The following is a 23,917-nucleotide window of genomic DNA, read 5'->3' on the forward strand; positions in this document are numbered from 1 at the left end:
CAATATCTGAATGATGTCTGTAGCTGCAGGCATCATTCAGATATACCCCCACAAAGTCAAGGACGTCATGGCGGTCAGCAGTGGGTAAATTCTAGGGACATACATTACACATCCTCATTTCCTGACAACCTATCATTTTTGAAGGCCCTTCATATTTATAACACATAGCATACAAATACCAAGAATTATACCCCAAAATACATTCTGCTGAGCAAAGTGTAGACAAAAGATTACCTGTGGCTTTAGTAGTGCAGTTGTCCACAGAGGAGAGCATTGGTCCAGGCAGCAAGCAGGGACGTGGTCAACGACAGTGAAAAGAATTGTCCAGGCAGCAATATTGTCCATAGTCAGTACAGGCAGGAGGCAGAGATATTGTCAGCACAGCCAAAATATTGGTCCTGGTAGTAGGCAGGAACGTGGTTCATATTACAAGTAGCAGGCGGGGTGTAGTCAGGTTATGCAGCAGGCAGAGGCATGCTGACAGTAAGTCAGCAGCAAGTGTAAATATTGGGCTTAGGGCCTCAGTCAGGAAGGAATAGGGACAGGGGTAGAGGCTTCTCCCACCCAAATTGTTTTGAAGCCTCTGGTCTCCAGACCCCAATCTGGGAATTACAAAATCCCATAAAATGCGTTTTCTCCGTCCAGAAAAACTATTCTGAAGCCCCTCACATATGTGAGACCCCTGTGTTATCATGAATCCCACTACTACAGTAGCCATGTCCAAGTGGCAGGCCAAAAACCTGGCAAATAACCGGCCGAGGTCATTTCAGGTGGAAGGCAGAAATGTGCTTGATAGTTCAGATGGCAAGCAGAGGCATTGCCAATAAACAGGCCAGGGTCAGTTCCAGGACAGGCAGAGGTATGTACAGTTTAGGCGGCAGGCTGAAGCATGGTCGAATAACAGGCCAGAGTTAGTTCAGGAGCAGGCATAGGCATAAGGAGTGTGAAGGCAAATGGCAGGAATTGAGAATTATGTTTACCATACTTCGCTAATATTTTAAAAGGTAACGGTGAAAACAATCACCTATGCATTCTGGTTGAGAAGGACTATATATGGAGACAATAATAAGTGGTGACTCGTCTGACTCACCCGGCATTTCTTTTGACGTCTTTTGTCCTTTTTCATGGGGTGGGACAAATGGCATTCATGGAGTCTTACTTACATCTGATCTAATGCTTTTTTGTGGGCTGTTCCGTTATACCACTGATGATTTCCTCCTGATAGCTAAGGTAGGATACGGGTCTCTCAGTGGATTTGTGGTATATCGCATATGAATTGTATGTTGCCAAATTCAAAAGATAAATGGATACTTTCTTATACCAATGGTAAGTTCTTCTTTGTAGCAAAGTAGGATTTGATTGTTGAAGTTGACTCCACCATGAACAAATTGTTATCGTGCACATATTCTGGTTTCTGAATCCTTCCGGGGATTTTCACACAGGTGTTGTGCATTGAGGAAAGCATGAAGATGTCTTTTTGTCCTTCCACTTCATATCCAATATTTCCTTGTTCCGCAAACTCTCTGACTCCCCTCTTCTTAGTTTTGTATTAACTAGCCTTTGAGGAAAGCCCTTCCTACTATCTCTCACAGCCTCTAGCCACATGCTAGAGTTTTCTTCCGGGGAAGATAGCGGAACAGGGGCAAACTGGTATAGTAGTTATCAACATAGAGACGATATAACCTTTTTCGAGGAGTGGGAATATAGGGTCCCAAACAACAACTTTTGCACTTAATTCTGGGCATTCAGGGGGATGCAGCTGGGTGTCCTTTCCTTCATACCACCTGGAAAGCATAGGTGTACCCCTGGCTCTGTCGCATAAATTGTAAAGTTTCACCCCATATCAGCTCTTTTGCTGAAGATGATTTTTTGTGGGCCCAGCCTGCTGGTAAGTATATTTTTCCAAATAGTTTTTTCAGAAGTGGCCGATTTTTTTTTTTTTTTTTTTTTTTACAATTTCATATGCTGTGTCACTTTGGGGAGAGGGAACTGGGTGTTTTCGTTGTAATGGAAACACCCCCCCCCCCCCCCCCGGCAATCTACTCAGCAGTAATGGCAAAAACAATTGGCGCGGGGGAGTATGAGCGTAGCTCACTTTTTTTTTTTTTTTGGTCAGTCCCATATTGAATGTAAGGGCCAAAAAAATCTTGAACTCCTCCACTGTTAATGTTTTCCTTTCATAGGGAGGGGTATAATATGATGTTGGGTTGCTCGATATCAATTTTTGGCCATAGTGGTTGCACTGGGTCACAATTGAATATAGTAATCTGTGAAAACGAAATGAAAAAAATGTATGTAGGCAAAAGTTTCCATATTCACATGTACACCTGGCAGGGCAGTAAAAAGGGATGAGTTAGGCGGGAGCCATAAAGGGTTTTGAAGGGCATATGGAAGGCTGGCATGGGTCCTAACCCTTTGGGGCTGAGTTGACACCCCACTAGTACCTGGCCTTTCTTGCAGAGGTATGCCGTTTCTGTTGGATGCCACTGCGCTAGACATGGTGGCAACTGTGGGCTGTGGTGACACTGGCGAGCCTGCACCGATGAGTGCTGATGGGCCTGCACAGATGGGTGTGGTTAAGGCTGCACAGATGGGTGCTGATAGGCACTGATCAGGCTATACTGATGGGCACTGATATGAACTGATTAGGCTATACTGATGGGCATTGATATGAACTGATTAGGCTATACCGATGGGCACTGATATGAACTGATGAGGTTTCACTAATTGGCGCTGATGAGGCTGCACTGGTATGCAGAGCACTTATAGAGATGCACTGATTGGCTACACTGATGTCCACTGATGAAGCGGCACTGATGGGTGCTGATGAGGCTTCACTAAAGAGGCAGCACTGATGAGTGGTACTGATCAGTTACACTGATGTGCATTGGTGTGCACTGATGGCGTTCCGCTGATGAGTACTGCACTGATAGGTCACGCTGATGAGGCAGCAGTGATGAAACAGTACTGATGGGCACTGTTGACACCGAATGGGCACAAATAGTTATCTCAAAGTTGGCTCAGAACTCTCCTTCCCTCACAATCGTTCTCTGTGTGTGAGAAGGAGAGCTGTCAACGACTGATGACTGAGTTTGTTTACACTTGTGATCGCTTGTCATTGGACATAGCGATCACATGGTAAAAGGCCGCCGTTATTATCCATTTACCACAGTCTGTGATTGACTGTGTCCATGGGTCACAACCATCACAGATTCTTCCGTGCGCAGGAAGCGGGTTCTGGTGAGGATGTCGATAGACTCCCTTCTTGCAATGTAAGCCTGTAGCCGTCATTCAGCTATAGCACGGATGGCAACTGGTAAAGACCGACCTTTTCAACCCAAAACAGATGCATTGTGCATATAAATTAATCACAACCCTACTGTCAGTTTGTGTGTGACTTACCTCCTTTAGCTGTATACAGCAGGTTTCTGTGTCTGTGATGCCACTCCTCCTCCTGGTTGAATTTCAAAGTTCTCTGACTTCCTGTTTTATTCCTTTTTCCTGTCCTCATACTATATGTCCCATGATCCTTTGAGCCTCTGTAATTTTAGGGCAGGCCTTTGGGAGTCACTTGTACCAGTTCTGGGAGTTGATGTGGGTAGGTCCTAGGGTTACTGTGGGTGTTTCTGGGCCTTCATGTGGGTGGTGGAAGGTATAAATGTGTCATCCTGCCTCCTGTGTCATTCCTGTCTTATTCCTTCCTTCATATATAAATGAATCACTTCACCGAGAGCAGGGTTCTAGGAGAACGGGATCTGAGGGGTGGGACTTGTTCACTCTGGTCGGAATATTTTACTGGGCAGAATTGAATTCTAATTGTGAGCCATTCAGTCCTGCCCAGTAACAGCAGCACAGCTAGCTTTCAGAACAGGCTGTTTATGAAGGGGTTTCCATCTTGAATAATGCTGTGATCTGTGAAGCGGGACTTGGAAGGTTTGAACTCTTCCTTCAGGTGTGACTGGGTGGGATTGAATGCTAATTAGGATTTGAAGGGAATGTAGATTGTCTAGAGGTGTTTTTTTAACCCCTTGATGTCTAAGTGTGATGTCCAATCACCCACACAGGCCTGGGAGATTAGCCCATTGAGACAATGACACAAAACAACAAAGTCTCTCCGAGCAAATCTAATCTCTATTCTTTGGTGTGAATATTTAAAGGGGGCTTTCAGAAAGTACCGCCCTTTGAACGTGTCATACAGATTATCCAATCATATACAAGTACAGCCTACAACAAAAGTGAAACTAGTGATTCCTCAAAATCATGTGCTTTCCAAGAAACGAAACAACTGAAAGAAGATAACAGCAACATGAGAAACAAAACTAGATTAGCAAAACTTGAGCATGTATATTTGTGAAGTGGATGTTAGAGAGACACAAAATGGAAACCGATTTTCTTAAAGAATGAATGCGGTTAAGCTAAATATCCCTTCAGGATTGTGTTCAATCACACCCACCATTCAGCAAGAATCAGCTGATTGTATACAGGATTGGCTGCATTAAAGCATTTGTTACCCAAAAAAAAAGATCCTGTTCGTTTTAAAGCATGATAAACTGCATAAGGCTTCTGTGGTGTCATTTTTCCTTTTCTAAACTGCAAAACAACTGGTTGTTCCTGCCAGTTCCTGTGTCCCTTTGTGTGTCCTGACCATGGTAATCATGGTTGCTGAGCCCTGACACCATGGTCAGTTTAGGAGACTCCGTCATCCACCATTCTGCTCTCTCCCTGTCAGGTCCTGTGTGTGAGCTGCCCCTCCCCTTCTATCACCGGTTTAAGCAGTAGTAAAATTACTGCTCACAATCACTGCCAGCTCCTCTGCTAGGATAAAATGTACTATACAGTCGTTTTATTTATTTTTTTTCAATTCTTTTTCTAAATACTTTATTTTTCCTTGCCGATCAGCAGTCATGTGACTGCCCGGCAGATGTCAGAGGGAGACCTCGGCCCCTCCCTCGACAGTGCATACATCGGAGAAAGAGACTGGATCGGCGATGAGAAATTTGGTATTTATAAGAAAGAAACCTTTTAAAAAAAGATATACGCTGTATAGTACATTTTATCCTAGTGGAGGGGATGGCAATGATTTTGAACAATGCCTTTACAGCCCCTTTTAAGTGGCGGTGTCTTCACTCACTTGTTTCATACAACCTAATCTGAATTTACTTAATGCTTTGGATCCTATGTAAGTCCAAACACCTTTTACATTTCTTTACCATACATCATGGGACACAGAGCCTTAAGTAATTACTTAATGGGTTATAGGCCACTTTCAGGTGATGGACACTGGTATACCCAGTCCAGGAATTTCATTTCCTATATAACCCCTCCTCCTTTCAGGAGCACATCAGTTTTTTCGCCAGTGTCTAAGGTGTTGGTCACAAGTGAAGATGTGCTCTGAGGAGCTCCAGGAGGGATCCATGCTGGATTTATATAGCCTGCATTGACCAGACCCATCAGTGCCACTAAGGCCTAAGTGGATGGTACCTGGGGCCTCATATTTGTAGGGCTGGACTCTGGGAATCCAGGGCTTAGGTCTTGCTACATTACCTAAAACTTTTCTGGTGGGGTGCTTTACAGGTCCAAGGGAGTTGGAAACCCCAATATCTAGGGACCAGGTCCTTGAAGGTTTGCTAAACGCAGCCCGCCGTGATAGGTGAAGGTTGGGTTGTTTGTTAATTCAGCAAATCCTGCGGCGGGGATAAGGTAAGGTAAGAAACTTAGGTACTAAAAACACCTATGTATTCTTCTATTAGGGGAATTTTTTTTGTCATACCTTAATTTTCCACCAGAGGGAGTCTATGCACATACCTTACTCTGTTGTCTTCACTGCAAAGCTCATTTAGTCTGTGTGTGGCACGGCAGCGTGTGCAGGGGGATTCCTCTCATGTAAGAGTCAGTCGTTTCTGTCCTAGGAGGAGAGTGTCTGGCATCAATCGACATCAGGGATGCATATCTGCATGTCCCTATATTTCCCGCTCACCAAAAGTTTCTGTGTTTCGAGTTAGAACAGAAGCATTTCCAGTTTGTAGCCCTGTCCTTCAGGCTAGATACAGCACCCGGGTGTTCACAAAGGTGCTGGCCCCACCTCTAGCCAGGTTAAGGGCACAGGGCATAACAGTCGTAGCGTACCTAGACAATCTATTGCTAATAGACCAGTCGGTGGCTCGTTTGGAGCAAAGCATGCGCATTACAACCAGTTACCTGGAAAGATTGGGTTGGCTTCTAGAGAAATCTTCCTTAATACAGCTAAAAAGACCGGAATACTTGGGTCTGATCATAGACACAGCCCAGGAAAAGGTGTTCTTGCCTCAGGCAAAGATCATCTCCATAAGTGAGCTGGTGCGGATGGTCAGGTCAAAAGGCGATCCGTCCATTCACCTTTGCACGAGGTTACTAGGAACCATGGTGGCTTCATTCGAAACAATTCCCTATGCCCAGTTCCATTCAAGACTGTTGCAAAACAGTATCCTGTCCGCTTGGAACAAAACGATTCAAGCTTTAGACTTGCCAATGCGGCTGTCCCCAAAGGCATCACAAAGCCTCAATTGGTGGTTACTAACTCAGAATCTGCTGAAAGGAAAATTCTTCAGACCAGTTATCTGGAAAGTGGTAACGACAGATACCAGCCTTTCAGGCTGAGGAGCAGTACTAGAAAAGACAACTGTCCAGGGACAGTGGTCAAGAGCCGAAAGAACCTTGCCCATTAATATTCTAGAAATTCGGGCAGTGCATATGGCTCTAGGGCCTGGACTTTCAGGTTACAGGATTGTCCTGTCAGGATCCAATCCGACAATGCCACAGCTTTGGCCTATATTAATCACCAAGGGGCACCAAGAGTCTCTCAGCACAGAGAGAGGTGAACCATATTATAACTTGGGCAGAAAAGAATGTTCCGTGCCTATCGGCAGTCTTCATTACGGGAGTAGTGGATTGGCAGGTGGACTACTTAAAGTGGGGTTCCACCCTAAAGTGGAACTTCCGCTCATCGGAACCCCCCCCCCCCCCCCTCCGGTGTCACAGTTGGCACCTTTCAGGGGGAAGGGAGGTGCAGATACCTAGGGAGTCTATGCCTCTTCCTGTCCCGGCGCTCTGTCTGCTGGGACACACACGGGTCCCAGAGACAGCGCGGATCATTCCTATTGCGCTGCTCGACTTGCGCATGCGCAGTAGGGAACCGGGAAGTGAAGCCGCAATGCTTCACTTCCTGATTCCCTCACCTAGAATGGCGGCGGCAGCAGCCAAGAGCCGAGCGATCGATCGGCCTCGGCTGCCGACATTGCTGGATCCTGGGACAGGTGAGCATCCATTTATTAAAAGTCAGAAGCTGCAGTATTTGTAGCTGCTGGCTTTTAATAATTTTTTTTACAGTGAAATCCCTCTTTAAGTCGCCAGCAGTTATTCCCAGGGGAATGGTCTCTTCACCCCGACATATTTGGGGCTGTTTGCCAAAGATGGGGTACTCCGAACGTAGCTCTTCTAGCGTCCAGGTTCAACATGAAGTTAGTCAACTTTGTGGCCAGAATAAGGGATCCATTCGCATGCGGAACGGATGCGTTTGTGACCCCGTGGGATCAGTTCTCACTGATCTATGCATCCCCCTATTCAGTTACTGCCCTGACTTCTTTGCAGGATCAAGCTGCAAAGAAAGCTGGTAATTCTGGTGGTACTAGCATGGCCCAGAAGGTCATGGTATGATGAAATCGTAAAGATGGCAGTGGAGGGCCCATGGTCCCTCCAACTACAACCAGATCTGCTCTCACAGGGACCAATATTCCATCCTACCTTACGGTCTCAAAATTTGACAGCTTTGCTATTGAAACCCACATTCTGAAGAAACGTGGGCTCTCCGGGTCAGTTATCGCTACCCTGATTAATGCAAGGAAGCTAGCTTCCAGAACTGTATATTATAGAGTCTGGAGGGCTTATGTTTCCTGCTGTAAATCCAAGGGTTGGCACCCTCGGAGATACAGGTAGAATTCTTTCCGTTCTACAATTAGGGGTAGAAATTAAATTGACCTTGAGTACTATTAAAGGCCAAGTCTCGCCTTTATCGGTCTCATTTCAGAGACCACTTGATACACATTCTTTAGTCCGAGGTTTTATGCAAGGGGTGATGTGGCCATCAAACCTCCCTTAAACCCATGGGACTTAAATTTAGTTTTGTCTGTGTTACAAAAACAGCCATTTCAAATGATACAACATATTCCCTTAGTTTGTATTTCTGGTTTCTATATTCTCAGCATGGAGGGTTTCGAATTGGCTGCTCTTTCTCCTAAAGAGCCATATTTAATTTTTCATGAGGACAGAGTGGTGTTACGCCCTCGTCCAGACTTATTGCCCAAAGTGTTTTCAGGTTTTCACCTGAACCAAGATATTGTCCTGCCATCGGTTTTTCCAAAACCATGTTCCAGGGAGGAGAAGTCACTACATTGTCTTGATGTGGTGAGAGCGGTGAAAATCGATTTAAAGGCAACTGCTCAGATTCGTAAGACTGAGGTCTTATTTATTCTGCCAGAGGGTCCTAAGAAAGGACAGGCAGCATCGCAATCCACTGTCGCTAAGTACATTCGGCAAGTTATAATTGAAACTTATGATATAAGGGGTAAGATTCCTCCTTTTCAAGTTATGGCGCACTCTACCAGGGCAGTAAATGCTTCTTGGGCAGTGCGTCATCAGGCCTCCATGGCTCAGATCTGTAAGGCCACAACCTGGTCTTTAGTGCCTACATTCACAAAATATTATTAGCTGGATGTAAGGAGGATATGGAGATTATGAGGTTATAAGGATATCACCTTCGGGCGCAGTGTGCTGCAGGCAGCAGTATAGGTCCTCAAGTTTGGGGGTACCCCCCGGGTTGCGTCTCCCTCCCCTCAGGTAGCATTGCTATGATACATCCCATTAAGTAATTACTTAAGGCACTGTGTCCCATGATGTACGATAAAGAAAATAGGATTTTTATAACAGCTTACCTGTAAAATCCTTTTCTTGGAGTACATCATGGGACAGTGGTCCCTCCCCTCTTTTTTGGGGATTTAAGTATATTGCTTTGCTACAAAAGCTGATGTGCCCCTGGAAGGAGACGTTATATAGGGAGTGAACTTCCTGGATTGGGTATACCAGTGTCCATCATCTGAAGGTGGCCTATAACCATTTAAGTAATTACTTAAGGCTTTGTGTTCCATGATGTACTCCAAGAAAAGGATTTTACAGGTAAGCTGCTATTTTATGTCTAATTCTATTAACAATTACATTGTAAGAGGCCTGGCTATACATTTTACAATTTCTAAGATTGGACCTTGGAATCCATTACTTTGAATGAGCCCTTCAAAGAACAGGGAATGGGCTGAAAATGCAGATACCTTCCAGGCAGCAATTGCAGGAGAGGGCAGAGAAGCCCTGTGTAGAAAAAAACATGCCATTGGATTCTCCAATATATATTTACATTTATTTGGCGATTTAACCCTTTCATTTACTCAAAGCTGAAATGCCACTTTTGGGTGACGTAGGGCCCCATGTCATTTTCTGCAACAGTACATTGTGAAAATAAGTCATGAAAATATTTTGGAATAAAATCAAAAGACCAATGATTTTATTATTCTGTTCATAGAATTATGGGTAATTTTAATGGTGCTCCTATTGATGCTTAAAAAAGCATGCCATTAAAATTTTTTTTTTTTTTTACAGGAACAGAGCAGTGCAACTTTGGATGTTGTACCCTCTCAGTTTCCTCCAGATTGGTTCATCAGATACATGGACAGAGTAAGTATCTATCTATCTATTCTTGTAAACTCATGTGAAAAGAGTATATGAATACTATGGAAAGGTTGACTTCTATTTGAGTTGCATTTGTGCCTGAGCTAAATATAAAGCACTAGCCCTGTCCCCTTGTCACAAGACTTACATTTTTATATTCACAATGGAATGCAGTGTTTTCAGTGTAGGTCGGCCTGGTGTGCTGTGAAAACTAGTGCAAATTAACCACTTGTGTACATTTGTACATTTATCAATGGCAGATCCGTGGTTCTTTATCCCTTTGATGCCTAAGCCTATTTCTGACATTTGTTGCTTGCAGGTTAAAATCCATATTTTTTGCTAGAAAATTACTTAGAACTCCCAAACATTATATATATATATATATATATATATATATATTTTTTAGCAGAGACCCTAGAGACTAAAATGGCGATAGTTGCAATATTTTATGTTGCATAGTATTTGCGCATCGGTCTTTCAAATGCAATTTTTTGGGAAAAGAGACACTTTCATGAATTAAAAAAAAAAAAAAAAAAACAGTAAAGTTAGCCCAATTTTTTTGTATAATGTGAAAGATGATGTAATTAGTAAACGGATACCTAAAATTTCATGCTTTGAAATTGCGCACACTGGAATGGCGACAAACTATCGTACCTAAAAATCTCCATAGGCGATGCTTAAAAAAAAAAAAAAAATGAATTGCAGTTATTAGAATTCTTGCTCTGACGATCGAGGCAAAACCTCAAATGTGTGATTTGAACATCATTTACATATGCGGCACGACTTATGTATGCATTTTCTTTGCTGAGCGAGTTTGTGGGGACGGGGATGCCAAATCCCTTCTTTGCACTTCAGAGTATTCAGATTGGCAAAAACAGCGATTCTGAATACTGTATTTTTTTTATTTTTTTTATTCGTAAACCGAAAGTGACGTTGTGATGTCGCTTCCGTGTTTACACATAGGAGACTGGGAGGAAGTAGTTTCCGGCTTTGATTCAGTCTCTCTCTAGCCGGCAGAAGTGCGGGATCATGGATCGGGTCTCTTGGTGGGATGGGAGGCCCGGGAACAGCGGCGGAACGCAGCGGGAGGGGGGGACGTCCCCTCCCACTCCTCTGGGATAACGGCCGTATCAGTAGTTGTCCCTAAAGAGCCAACCATCCGCTCTAAAAAGCGGTACCGGGATGATGCATGCAGCTATCACCCCGGTATAACCCCTAAAAGCCGAGGCCGCCTATGTGCGTATGGTCTGTGCTAAGGGGATATTACCCAGTGCCATTTATAAATGGCCGTTGGATAAATGGCCATCGAGTGGCCGATCCCCTGGGCGATCGCTGTGTACCCATCCGTTATTAGATGGCTGAGTATACAGAGACACTGTACCCGGCTGATACAAGCTGTTGGGTACTGTGTGATTGCCAGGATTGTTCATCGCATGTTATTTACATTGCTGATCCCTCCCCTTTCCTTTACAATAGGAGAGAGATCAGCCCTTCTGAATGTGCACACAATGAATGGGTCAGTGGCTGCAGCTGTTGATCCATTCATTCTGTTGCAGTGACACTGTTTATTTATTTATTTTTTTAACCCTGTACTGCTCCCCCCTCTCCTACACATAATAGCTCCAATTCTGTCTTTAATGATCTGTATATTAACTAGGGACCAACCAATATTCTTTTAGGTGCCGATACGATACCGATATTTTGGCCACCTCTCCTGCCGATAGCCGATATTATTTGCCTATATTTTGTACATTTAAACTTTTCAAAAATAACACAATTTTTATGTACAAATCTGGTATAAAATGAACATGTTAATCACTTGCCGTCTGCCATATAGTAAAATGATGGTGGCAAAGTGGTTTCAATATGCTGACCGGATGTCATATGACGTCGCCAGGATATCAACCCGCTGCGCACCCCCTGGGGTGGGCATCGCGGTGATCGTTGTTGCGGTGTATCAGTCTGACACACAGCAACGCCGATCTAGGTGATCACAGTGTAAACGGGAAGAGCCATTGATCGGCTTTGCCTCACTTGAGTCTGTCAGCCGCAAGTAGAGGAGAGCTAATCAGCTGCTTCTCTGACAGGGGGGTCTGGATGCCCACACTGGACCACCAGGGATGTCACCATCAGGTATGTCACCATCAGGTATGCCATCCTAGACCACCAGGGATGCCAATCAGTGCCCAGAGTGGATGCCAATCAGTGCCCACAATGGGCATCACTGGCAGGTATTGTTTGGCACTGATTGGCATCCATCAGTACCATCTACTAGTTTACATCAGTGCCCACCTGTGCCGGCTTTCAGTGCCCATCCATGCCACCTATCCCATCAGTGCTCCATATTAGTGGCCATCAGTGCCGCATATTGGTGCCCATCAGTGCCACCTCATCGGTGCCGCCTTATCGGTGCCCTTCAGTGCTCATCAGTGAAGGAAAAAACGTATTTACAAAGTTTTGCAACAGAAACAAAAAAATATTTTTTCTAAGTTTTCAGTCTTTTTTATTTATTTAGCAGAAAATAAAAATCCCAGGGGTGATCAAATGCCACCAAAAGAAAGCTCTATTTGTGGGAACAAAATTATAAAAATGTAATTTGGGTACAGTGTTGTATGACCGCGCAATTGTCATTCAAAGTGCGACAGCGCTGAAAGCTGAAAATTGGTCTGGGCAGGAAGGTCTATAAGTACCCTGTATTGAAGTGGTTAATGTTTATTAAAATTAAGTCGCCTGACAAGTCGTCCCAGTGTGAACCGGCACTAAATGGCTTCCCAAAACATAGAAAAGCTATAACTGTTACTAGTGCATTGCACAGATTCAATTTAAATCACAACTGCAGTGCAAAGAGCTATACAGTGGACAGGACACACTGACACTACACTTTCTTCAATACTCCTAGTTAAAGTGGTGTTCCCATCTTAAAAAAATAAATAAAAGTCAGCAGCTACAAATACTGCAGCTGCTGACTTTTAATAATCGGACACTGCCTGTCCCAGGGTCCAGCGATGCGGATCGAAGCCCCGCTCGTCTCCCCCTCTGTTTCGGCGGCACCAGCATGGTAACTGTGGCTTCACAGCCGAGCACCCACTGCACATGCGCGAGCGGCGTCACACGCCATGATTGGCCACGCAATCATCCAGGACCTGTCACGTGTCCCAGATGATTGACAGAGGGAGGGGGGCAGAGCTGAGCCCTTCCTGTGCAGAGAGAAAGTGACGTCAATAGGCCAGGCACTGAAGGGGGCAGACTACGAGGGACCCCCTAGCAATAGCCATTTAGAGGTCAGTAAAAAAAAATAATAAATCCAAATCTTTTTTTTTTTTTTTGGCACAATCATTCATTTTTTTATTTATTTTTTTGGGGGGGAGCACCACTTTAAGTAGAACAATATAATAGTGCAAAAAGCTTAACATTTCAGCATGTTCACCTGTTAAAGGGTTCTGTTTTTTCATGAATTGCTGCCATTTCACTGAAAACACGCTTACTTGGTACACATGAAGGAGGAGCAGAGGGGTATCTTCTAGCATGAGAGGAAAGTCTTTTGTAGCGTGACTCATTTTCTTTCCACCACTGAAGATCACCACTTCTTCTGTCAATTACTGGTTCCTTCAAATAGAGAGGAAGTTCATCATCCAGCCTGATTTATTAACCACTTAAGGACCGCCGTATTGCCATTGTACGTCATCACAATGGCACAGGCAGGCACAAGCACGTAGATGTACGTGCCTGCCTTCCAGCGGGTGGGGGGTCCGATCGGACCCCCTCCCACTGGATACGGCGGTCCGGTTCACTCCAGGAGCGATCCGCGATGAGGGGATGGCCGTTGGTTTCTGGCCACCCCCTCTGGATCGCTCCTGGCCAATGACAAGCTTCCTCCCACTGTTTATTGTTTACACAGGAAGGAGGAAGTGATGTCATTCTCCTCGGGGCGGTCTTTTTGACCAGACTACGAGGAGAAGACTAAAAGTAAGTGCACCAAAACACTACACTGACACATAGGTACACAAACCCCCCCCCCCGATCCCCCCTCCCCCCCCCCCCCCCCCCCAGTCACAGTGTCACTGATTGCATTGATCATTTCTTTACTGATCACTGCATTCAGTGTCAGTTGTAACAGTTAAAACTGTCAGGGCAGTTAGTGTTAGGTCCAGGGTAGCCCCCTATCACCCCCCAATAAAGATTTAACCCCCTGATTGCCCCTAGAGTTAACCCTTTCACCCCATTTTGCCAGTGTCACTAAGCGATAATTTTTCTGATCGCTGCATTAGTGTCGCTACTGTCGCTAGGTAGCTAGTTATTTTTTTAGGTTCACCGCCAGGTTTTTATATCGCTAGGTACCCCGATATACTACCCAATAATGGTTTTAACCCCCTGATTGCCCCTAGTTAACCCTTTCACCCCCTTTTGCCAGTGTCACTAAGCGATCATTTTTCTGATCGCTGCATTAGTGTCGCTACTGTCGCTAGGTAGCTAGTTATTTTTTTAGGTTCACCGCCTGGTTTTTATAGCGCTAGGTACCCCGATATACTACCCAATAATGGTTTTAACCCCCTGATTGCCCCTAGTTAACCCTTTCACCAGCGATCACAGTATAAGTGTCACTGGTGACGCTGGTTAGCCAGTTAGTTATTTAGGTTCCCCGTCAGGTTTTTATATAGCGCCAGGGACCCCCATATACTACCTAATAAAAATTTGAACCCCCTGATTGCCCCTAGTTAACCCTTTCACCACTGATCACCGTATAAGTGTTACGGGTGACTCTGGTTAGTTTGCTTTTTATAGCATCAGGGCACCCACCATTTATTACCCAATAAAGGTTTAACCCCCTGATCACCCGGCGGGTGATATCAATTAGGTTTTAGGGTCAGGGTCTGCGTCGCCCCAGGCAGGGCTAGGTTAGTGCCAGTACCGCTAACACCCATACGCAAAGCATACACCTCCCATAGTGGTATAGAATCTGAACAGATCAATATCTGATCTGATCAGATCTATACTAGCGTCCCCAGCAGTTCAGGGTTCCAAAAAAACGCATTGTTAGCGGGATCAGCCCAGATACCTGCTAGCACCTGCGTTTTGCCCCTCTGCCCAGCCCACCCAAGTGCAGTATCGATCGCTCACTGTCACTTACAAAACACTAAACACATAACTGCAGCGATCGCAGTGTCAGGCCTGATCCCTGCGATCGCTAACAGTTTTTTTGGTAGCATTTTATATATTTTTTTTTTTATCAGAAAAAGTTTTTATTAGAAAAACATAATGGTACAAGACATCCATACAATGGCTTCACATAATGAGAACACACACAATATGAAATCAGAGTAACAAACATAATCTTCCCAGAAACAGCAGATCAAGGAGGTGCAGTAAATGAGAATAAGGGAGATCGGATAATAGACAGGATGTCAGCAAATCTGTCCTCAGCATAAGAAGCAAGAGGGAAGAAGGAGAAAGCTATCGTGCAGTTACAGTATTCAAATTTTTCATTTTCTTATTCAAAAGAAACAAAATAAAAAAAAATTAACAGAAAAAGAAAGCAGAATAAACTAGGGGGAGGGAGAGATAGTCAGAGATCCCTGAGCCACAGAACACATAGAAATAGTACCGTACACAATACCCACAATTATTAGCATTCAATAGCATGCTTCAACAATTGTATACAACCAAACCAAACAGGTAAGACAGGACCCATGGTAAATGTCAAGGTCAAATCAGCCCTGCAGTAACCTATTCTGAATCAACTGGTGCGGTGCCAGACCTGGGACGTCCAGCCAGTCCTGCCACATATTATTAAACTTTTGGGGGGTATTCCTATGTTGGTATGCCAGCTTCTCACGTATCAACATCCCGTTAACCCGATCAATCCACTGTTGCCTGCTGGGTACCCTGGGCGTGATCCACATCTGGGCTATCAGTTTACGAGCCATATAAAGCAGCCTGAGAATCGCCGTGCAGACGGCCGGGGTAAGGGACTCTTCGTCCAGGGCCCCCAACAGGCATATCACCGGGCTTGTGGGAATCATGATTCGAAATACCTGATGAATAGTTTCCAGAATCGTAGTCCAATAACGAGTCAGTTTAGGGCACTTCCAGAACATATGGAGAAGGTCACCGTGGTCTCTTTTACATTTAGGGCACAGGGGGGAGTCCCGGAGGCCCCAAGCATACAATTTAGCTGGTGTCTTATAGGCTCTATGTAACAAATAAAGATGGGAAAGTCTCTGGGAGGCCGACACTGATACCCTGTGGGCAGACATAAGACAGAGATCCCAGGTCTCACCATCTAGAGGTCCTAGGTCCCCTTCCCATCTACGCCTGCATGGCAGCATAGCCGAGTCTTGAAGCACCCCGGTAATAATGGCATACCCCTTAGAAATCATACCCTTCCTACTGGCCGTCATCATGATAGAGTGTATAATTTGCATGGTCAACCAAGGCAAGTGGGGTAGCTCTGGACTGAGATTGTAAGGCGTGTCTCAATTGAAGGTATTTAAAAAAATCAGTGCGTGGTAGTGCGAACTCCCTCTGTAGCTCCAAAAAAGACTTAAGAGTAGGGCCATTGTATAATTGGGTCAAGTATTCCAGACCTTTCACCTGCCAGCTGCGGAAACCCTTGAGTCTCAGCAGCTGATAATAAAAACCATTGTCCCAAATAGGGGTAAGAGAAAAAAAGCCCTGGATTTTCAACAGTCGCTTAACATATTTCCAGAGTGTGTTTAATAAGACCACAGTCGGAGCACCCTTAGGAAGATGAGGGAAGCCCGCCTCTAAGTTTGAGAACGCTACACGGTGGTGAGCCGTATGGCTCAGCAACTTGCGAACAGGGTCCAGTGAATCTTCCAGTCCCCAGCCACCAAGCTGCTGTAGTTGAGACGCCAAAAAATAGGCCCTGGCATGTGGAACAGCCAGGCCCCCGTCCTCTTTACCATATTGTAACGTTCGCAAACTAATCCTGGCAGCTTTTTTACGCCAAATTAATTCTCTGAATTGGGAGTCTATTTTGTCAAACCAGTATTTGGGTATCCACACCGGGGAGTTGTGGCAAACGTATAATAATTGGGGAGCCCAGACCATTTTTATAAGATTAGCCCGCCCCACCACTGATAACGGTAATTTGCACCAAGCCTTGCATTTTTCCCTAAATTTAGTCAGCAGGGGGACCAGGTTTAATTGAACATAATGTGCGACCTCTCGGGAAACCTGCACCCCCAGATATCTAAAAGTGGACACCACTTGAATCATAGCTGCACAGTCAGGGAGGGCGGTCGGTATGGGGTCTAGGGGTAAGAGTACTGACTTATTCCAGTTAATAGAAAAGCCAGAAAGAGCACCAAAGTCCGTAATTAGGGTCATAACGGCCGACGGAGCCCTGCGTGTCACCTAGGTATAACAAAGTATCGTCTGCATAGAGCGATACTACATCCACACCCGTGTTACGAATAAATCCTTTAATACCAGCATCTCCCCTGATCCTAGCAGCAAGAGGCTCGAGAGCCAGAGCAAAGAGCAAGGGAGATAAAGGGCAACCCTGCCTGGTACCACGAAACAAGGGAAAGGGTTCCGACGTTGCAGAGTTAACCCTAATCCTAGCTACAGGGTTAGCATAAAGTAGTCTGACCCATCCAATAAACCGTCTGCCTAGGCCCATCTTTTCCAAAACCTTCCACAGGTAAGGCCATTCGACACTGTCGAAGGCCTTAGCTGCATCCAGCGAAAGGATGGCTCGGTTACCAGGGTTTAATACAGGGATTTGAATATTTAGATAAAGACGTCGTATGTTGTGTGCCGTGGATCTCGTGGGTATAAAACCTGCCTGGTCATAGTGCACTAACTTCTGAATAACGTGAGACAATCTGGTCGCCATGACTCTAGCCAGCAACTTAACATCCGTTGTAAGTAGGGAGATAGGCCGGTAGGAGTCAGGGGACGTTGGCTCTTTACCTGGCTTCAATAACACAATTATAATGGCCTCATTCATGGAATCCGGAAGCGTGCCAGAGTCCAATGCATTATTAAAAACATTCAAAAGTGTCGGCAATAAGGTGGTCGCATATCGCTTATACACCTCAGAAGGAAGCCCATCTGCCCCCGGAGATTTATTGTTGTGGGTGTGTTCCAATGCTAGAGCAAGTTCGTCTATAGTCAATGGGGCATCCAGCTTACAAGCATCTGAAGTAGACAAGCAACGTAGGTCACTCCTAGCCAGAAAAGCATCAATCTCTTCTGCGCCGGGATGAACCTTGGATGCATACAAATCAGCATAAAACGAGCGGAAGACTTGCAATATAGAGGGAGTATCCGTGTGGAGTTCCCCCCGTGCATCACACAGGGAGGAAACCATCGGAGCGGATCCCTGCGCTCTCGCCAGCACAGCCAGCATGTGTCCAGTAGATTCACCCTCCTCAAAGTGTGTTTGTTGCAGAAAAAATCTCTTATTTTCCGCCAACTGTAGAGTCAGCTGAGTAGCCATAGCCTGTGCACTCAGCCAAAGCTTTTTAGTATCATCTGAGGGGTGGTTGATATATCGGTCCTCTGTATCCCTAAGGGTTTTACAAACCTCCCGCTCCCAGGCCTTAGTATTTGTTTTAATAGAAGTAATAGCGGCAATAAATTGACCTCTCAGAAAGGCTTTCGCCGTATCCCAAACCGTACCCAAAGGGGCGGAACCAATATTGTCCCGTAAAAAAATCTGGAGGTTGTCACTAATGGGGTCGGGTGAGGGAAAAAGCGTCAGCCAGAAAGGGTTCAACTTCCATATTCTAGGGGTAGCCGCGGTAAATAGATTAAGCTCGACCCAAAAGGATGAATGATCAGAAACGTGTCTGTCCCCATAACCAGAGTCAACGACAAAAGGGAGTAAGGCCGCGTTACCCAACCCCAGGTCAATGCGCGACAGGCTTCCATAAGCGGTAGAGCAGCACGAGTAGCACCTGACCCGGGGGTGGGAAGTCCGCCAGACATCCCTCAATCCAAGTTCAGTCAACAGGTCTGCGAACGGGGTATCACCCGCAGGGCGGGAAGGCATGGGCGGGGGGGCGGGAATCTTATCCCATCTATGGTTAAGATAGTTGTTAAAGTCACCCAGTGCCAGCAGGGGGACCGTATGGTGTGGGGCCATAAACTTGGCCAAACAGCGGAGAACTTCAGCTGAGTACGGGGGTGGTACATAAATATTAGCTATAATACATGCCCAGTGACCAAGCCTGCCATGCAGAAATATATATCTTCCCCCAGGATCAATAACCGCCCGAGAACAGGTAAAGCGGGTATCCTGACGTATCAAGATACTCACCCCCCTAGCAAATGCAGAGAACGTAGAGTGAAACTGGGTAGGGTATGTCCTCGGGCTAAGACTAGGTATGTGACCCGGGGGGAAATGAGTCTCCTGCAGGCAGACAATACCTGATCCCATGGCCTTTAAATGCCGGAGGACAGCCAGGCGCTTCACAGGGCTGCTCAGTCCCCTGACATTCCAGGAAAGGCACTTAACGGTGGTCGACATTGCTCAGAAACATAAGAATGTGCACACTCAACATATGTGATAACAGTATCAAAATAAACAGGAAGGTAATAGCAGACCAAAGCACCCCGGCATAGTCACACCAAAAGCCAGAGCATCTGGGCAGGACAAACACAAAGCCTCCCGTCATAGTTCCGGATCCAGATATGTAGGCATTGTCTGCGAAGCAAGGAGAAGGTTGTGGAAGCAGAGGGATTCTGTAAAAAAAGAAAAGGGGGGAAGAAAAGGGAAACAAAACAAAAAAGAGAAAAAAAAGAAAATCCAAAAAGCAGGGGGAGAAAAAAAAGAGGTCAGTTGCAGAACCAAACAGGCCCTGAGTCTGCATAACAAGGGTGGGACGTGCCCCCACTATCATTATGGGGGGAGGGGGGGGAAGGCCACGGAAACACCCAGAGAAAACATTCCCAGGTAACAAAAGGGGTTTCACCCAAACAAGCAGCATAGTCTGTCAGTAGGTAGAAGTAAACACTGAGTCCTGCTTGCTCCGCCGAATCTGGAAAAAAGATAGTCCCCATCAGAAGAAGTCATTCGGATCTGGGATCAAAGAGGAGGGCGTTGTTGCCTGGCTCCTCTAAGCGCCTTATCTTCGCGGTCCAGCCACTGCCTGGCCGCAGCAGGGCTATCAAAGAAATGGGTAGAGCCCAGGGCGGTGACCCGAAGACGGCCGGGTACAGCATGCCGTATTGAACATTAAGATCCCTGAGCTTCTTTTTGACTTCAATAAACGTTGCCCGTTTCTTCTGTAGTTCTGCTGAGAAGTCAGGAAACAGCGATATTTTGGCATTGTCAATCACCATCTTGTCAGAGAAGCCTCTGGCCTTGGAAAGTACCGCATCCCTGTCTTTGTAGTTGAGGAGTTTAAACAGGAAGGGACGTGGGTGGTTACCAGGAGGCAGCGGGCGGGATGGCACCCTATGGGCACGTTCCACAGCAAAGAGAGGAGAGAAGGACTCCCTGCCAAAAGTTGCAATCAACCAGTTCTCAATAAAGTCTACAGGATTTCTGCCCTCGGCCTTTTCCGGAATCCCCAGAGCGCGCACATTATTGCGTCTCATGCGATTCTCCATTTCGTCAAGTCGCATAGCATGTTGCTCAGTAAGATGGCAATTGAATCGCAAGTCTCTCTGCATGGGTGCCATGTCATCCTCCACTGTGCTCAGCCGGCCCTCCAGGGCTGAGGCCCTCTCCCTAAGCTTCTGCATATCATGACGGACAAAAGTAATCTCGGCTTTCACACCTTTAATGTCAGCAGAGAGAGCGGTTATAGAGTGATTACATGAGGTAACCGCAGTAAATATGTCTCTCAATGTAGGTTCTGGTGTATCAGCAGCAGGGGAGTGAGCATGCAGCTCAGGGACACCGCCATCAGGGGTACTCACTGTGTTCCATGGCGCAGGGAATCCATCAGCATCCTCCAAGGGAAGAGTGTCATCAGCTTCAGGGGACCCTTGGGGGGTAGTCCCCGACGAGTGTGGACCAGCTAGGGCTTCTTTATAGGATTTCCCTCCATACAGGAGTTTCTGCGCTGCCTCCTTGTAACAGACTTTCGCCGTCCTCCGCGCGCCGGCGCCATCTTGGTCAGGGGGATCCGGCTGGGCCTTGCTCAATTTGTGTCCCTTAGACATGTCCGGTGTCCTGCGGGGTCCGGAGGCAGAGCCCGGTCGTCTCCCGGTACCCGGTGGAGCAATTCTGGAGCTTTTCGCCGCACTAGCGCGGGCTGGGGAGGATGTATGTGCGGATGATCGGCGGAGCTCCGGGAACACACGTCTGCCTACATGCGCTGCTTGGCCACGCCCCCTAGCATTTTATATTTAAATCCGGAAGGCAGTGCTTGGTTTTCGGGGTCCCGTACGTGGCTAGGCTCCCAAAAAGTCCCCCACATGTGGTATCCCCGTACTCGGGAGAAGCAGCAGAATTTATTTTGGGGTGTAATTTGACTTCTGCCCATAGCATGTGTGAGCAATATATCATTTAGTGACAACTTTGTGCAAAAAAAAAAAAGTTTGTAATATTCCCGCAACTTGTGGCAAAATATAAAATATTCCATTGACTCAACATGCCTCTCAATAAATAGCTTGGGGTGTCTACTTTCCAAAATGGGGTCATTTTGGGGGGGTTTTGTGCTATTTTGGCATTTTATGGCCTTCGAAACTGTGATAGGTAGTGAGGAGTAAAATCAAAAATTTGCACCCTTAGAAATCCTGAAGGTGGTGATTGGTTTTCGGGGTGCCGTGCGCGACTAGACTCCCAAAAAGTCCCACACATGTGGTATCCCCATACTCGGGAGAAGTAGCGGAATATATTTTGGGGTGCAATTCCACATATAACCATGGCATGTGTGAGCAATATATCATTTTAGTGACAACTTTTTGTAAAAAAATGTTCTTATTTTTTTGTCATTATTCAATCCCTTAGGATAAAAAAAATAAATATTCAATGAGCACAACATACCCATCAGCAATTTACTTGGGGTGTCTACTTTCCAAAATGGGGTCATTTGGGGGGGTTTGTACTGCCCTGCCATTTTAGCACCTCAAGAAATGAGATAGGCAGTCATAAATTAAAAGCTGTGTAAATTCCAGAAAATGTACTCTAGTTTGTAGACGCTATAACTTTTGCGCAAACCAAAAAATATACGCTTATTGACATTTTTTTTACTAAAGACATGTGGCTGAATAAATTTTGCCCTCAATGTATGACTAAAATTTAGTTTATTCGATTTTTCTTATAACAAAAAGAAGAAAATATCTTTTTTTTTCAAAATTTTCGATCTTTTTCCATTTATATCGCAAAAAATAAAAATCGCAGAGGCAATCAAATACCATCAAAAGAAAGCTCTATTTGTGGGAAGAAAAGGACGCAAATTTCGTTTGGGTGCAATATTGCATGACCGCGCAATTACCAGTTAAAGCAGCGCAGTGCGAAATTGGAAAAAGACCTCTGGTCCTTAAGGTGTTTATTGGTTCGGGGCTGTAGTGGTTAATGCATATTCAGAAAAATAACATTCTGAATATGGAAGTAAATTGACCACGATGAAGATTCTCTTCTGCTCGTTGACTTTTTCGCCGTTTGTCTGTTTTTGCAGCTCATGTTGATCTTCTGTCAGCCATTGTTTTGCCTGGGCCAATACCTCATCAGAAGAGAAGCATGATTCTTGTATCTAGGATCCAAATGACATGCCAGCACAACATTTTTTAATCTTCATGCTTTTCAAAGTGTTTGGGGAGGCTGTCCCTCATAACCTGCCTGAATGTTTTAATGCCACGTGTGTCGGGTCCTTCATTCATTCTTGAAGAAGCATTTTCGGCACTCTCACACATGGGATGACAGATGACACAGATGAGTCGTAATGACTCGCCTCTAGTGTCACTTCCTCTATGGGTAGGAGGGTCTCAATGACATTGGCTACAATGTCCCAGTGATCAGTTTTAGGGCAACTACAGTATATTCTCCATGTTCACCTGAATAGATGCTCAGAGCTCGCTTCTGTTCCAGCATTCTTTGCAGCATGTGAAGTGTTGAATTCCAACGTGTTGGAACAGCCTGAATTAGGCTGTTTGGGTAGTCCAAGGGCTGCCTGAATGCACCTCGCTGTTTGGCAAGGACTGAATGGTGGAAATGGCCTGCGCACCTCTTCAGCATGCCAATTATATCAATGCTCTCTGGCTTGACAGACCATCATTTACCACAAGCCTCATTCCTTTCACCATGTGTGCACCGTTGCCATGAAGCACAAGCATCTTTGTTCCCCAGTCTTGAAGCATGCCTAGAAACATTTCTCTAATGTACTCCCCAGTGTGGGATCCTTGCATCACCTTTGTATTTAACACCAATTGCATTTTTGTCCACCTGCTGGCAATGAAGTGGCATGTAAGACTCATTAGTGACTCTGTTGGTCCTGACCAGCAGTCAGCCGTGAAGGAAAGTGAGTTGCCAGCATTATCTGGTTATAGCATAGCTTTTACTTTTTCAACTACCTTTTGGTGAATCTTTCCCAGCATTTCAGTTTGATAATACTTTTCACTCTTCAGTGGGTACCTTGGCTTGGCTATGGACATCAATCGCTGAAATCCAGAGTCAGACACCATTGTAAATGATTGGTTATCTGTAACCATCATCTCTGTGTTTGCTTTTTCCAGCTGTTGGGATCTTCCATCCGAATTTAGCCAATTAGCTTTTTTCTGAAACATCTCTTTTATTGTTGTTTGGGATTGTGGGATTTCACTTCATGATTCAGTTTGTTTTCTCCTCTGTGCTTAATTATATAATTCAACATGATGAACTCTTAGATGGGCCCAAAGATTTGACGTATTTTTTGTTTTTGCAGTTGTTGATCCAATGCTCACATTGTGCATGTGTTGCACACTGCTGCTTTTCCTGGAGATGGTTGAGACGAGAAATAGTCCCAGACCACAATTTTACTTTTTCTCCCTGCATCCATCTGCAGTCGAAGTTGAAAATGGCAGGTACCCTTCTGTGAGCGGGCTTGCTGGCTGGCACCCTGCTGTGAGTGGGCTTTCTGACTGGCACCCTGCTGTGGGTGAGCTTGCTGGCTGACACTCTGCTGTGGCTGGCTGGCACCCTGTTGTGGGAGAGCTTGCTGGCTGGCACCCTGCTGTGGGTGAGCTTGCTGGCTGGCACCCTGCTGTG

At 45.6% G+C, this 23,917-nt stretch overlaps 1 protein-coding gene across 2 annotated transcripts in view; it reads left to right on the forward strand.

Moving 5' to 3' along the window:
* Positions 1 to 23,917, forward strand: part of NBR1 (NBR1 autophagy cargo receptor) — a 187,981-nt gene that overhangs the window by 82,381 nt on the left and 81,683 nt on the right. For both annotated transcript variants that reach the window (XM_077459505.1, XM_077459506.1), the window contains exon 7: positions 9,682 to 9,756. In XM_077459505.1, coding sequence (XP_077315631.1) covers positions 9,682 to 9,756 — 75 coding nt within the window. The remainder of the gene's footprint in view (positions 1 to 9,681; positions 9,757 to 23,917) is intronic.

This window comes from Lithobates pipiens, unplaced genomic scaffold (genome assembly GCF_037356315.1).
Source record: "Lithobates pipiens isolate NorthernLeopardFrog02 unplaced genomic scaffold, aLitPip1_a1.2 Scaffold_28, whole genome shotgun sequence".
NCBI lineage: Eukaryota > Metazoa > Chordata > Amphibia > Anura > Ranidae > Lithobates > Lithobates pipiens.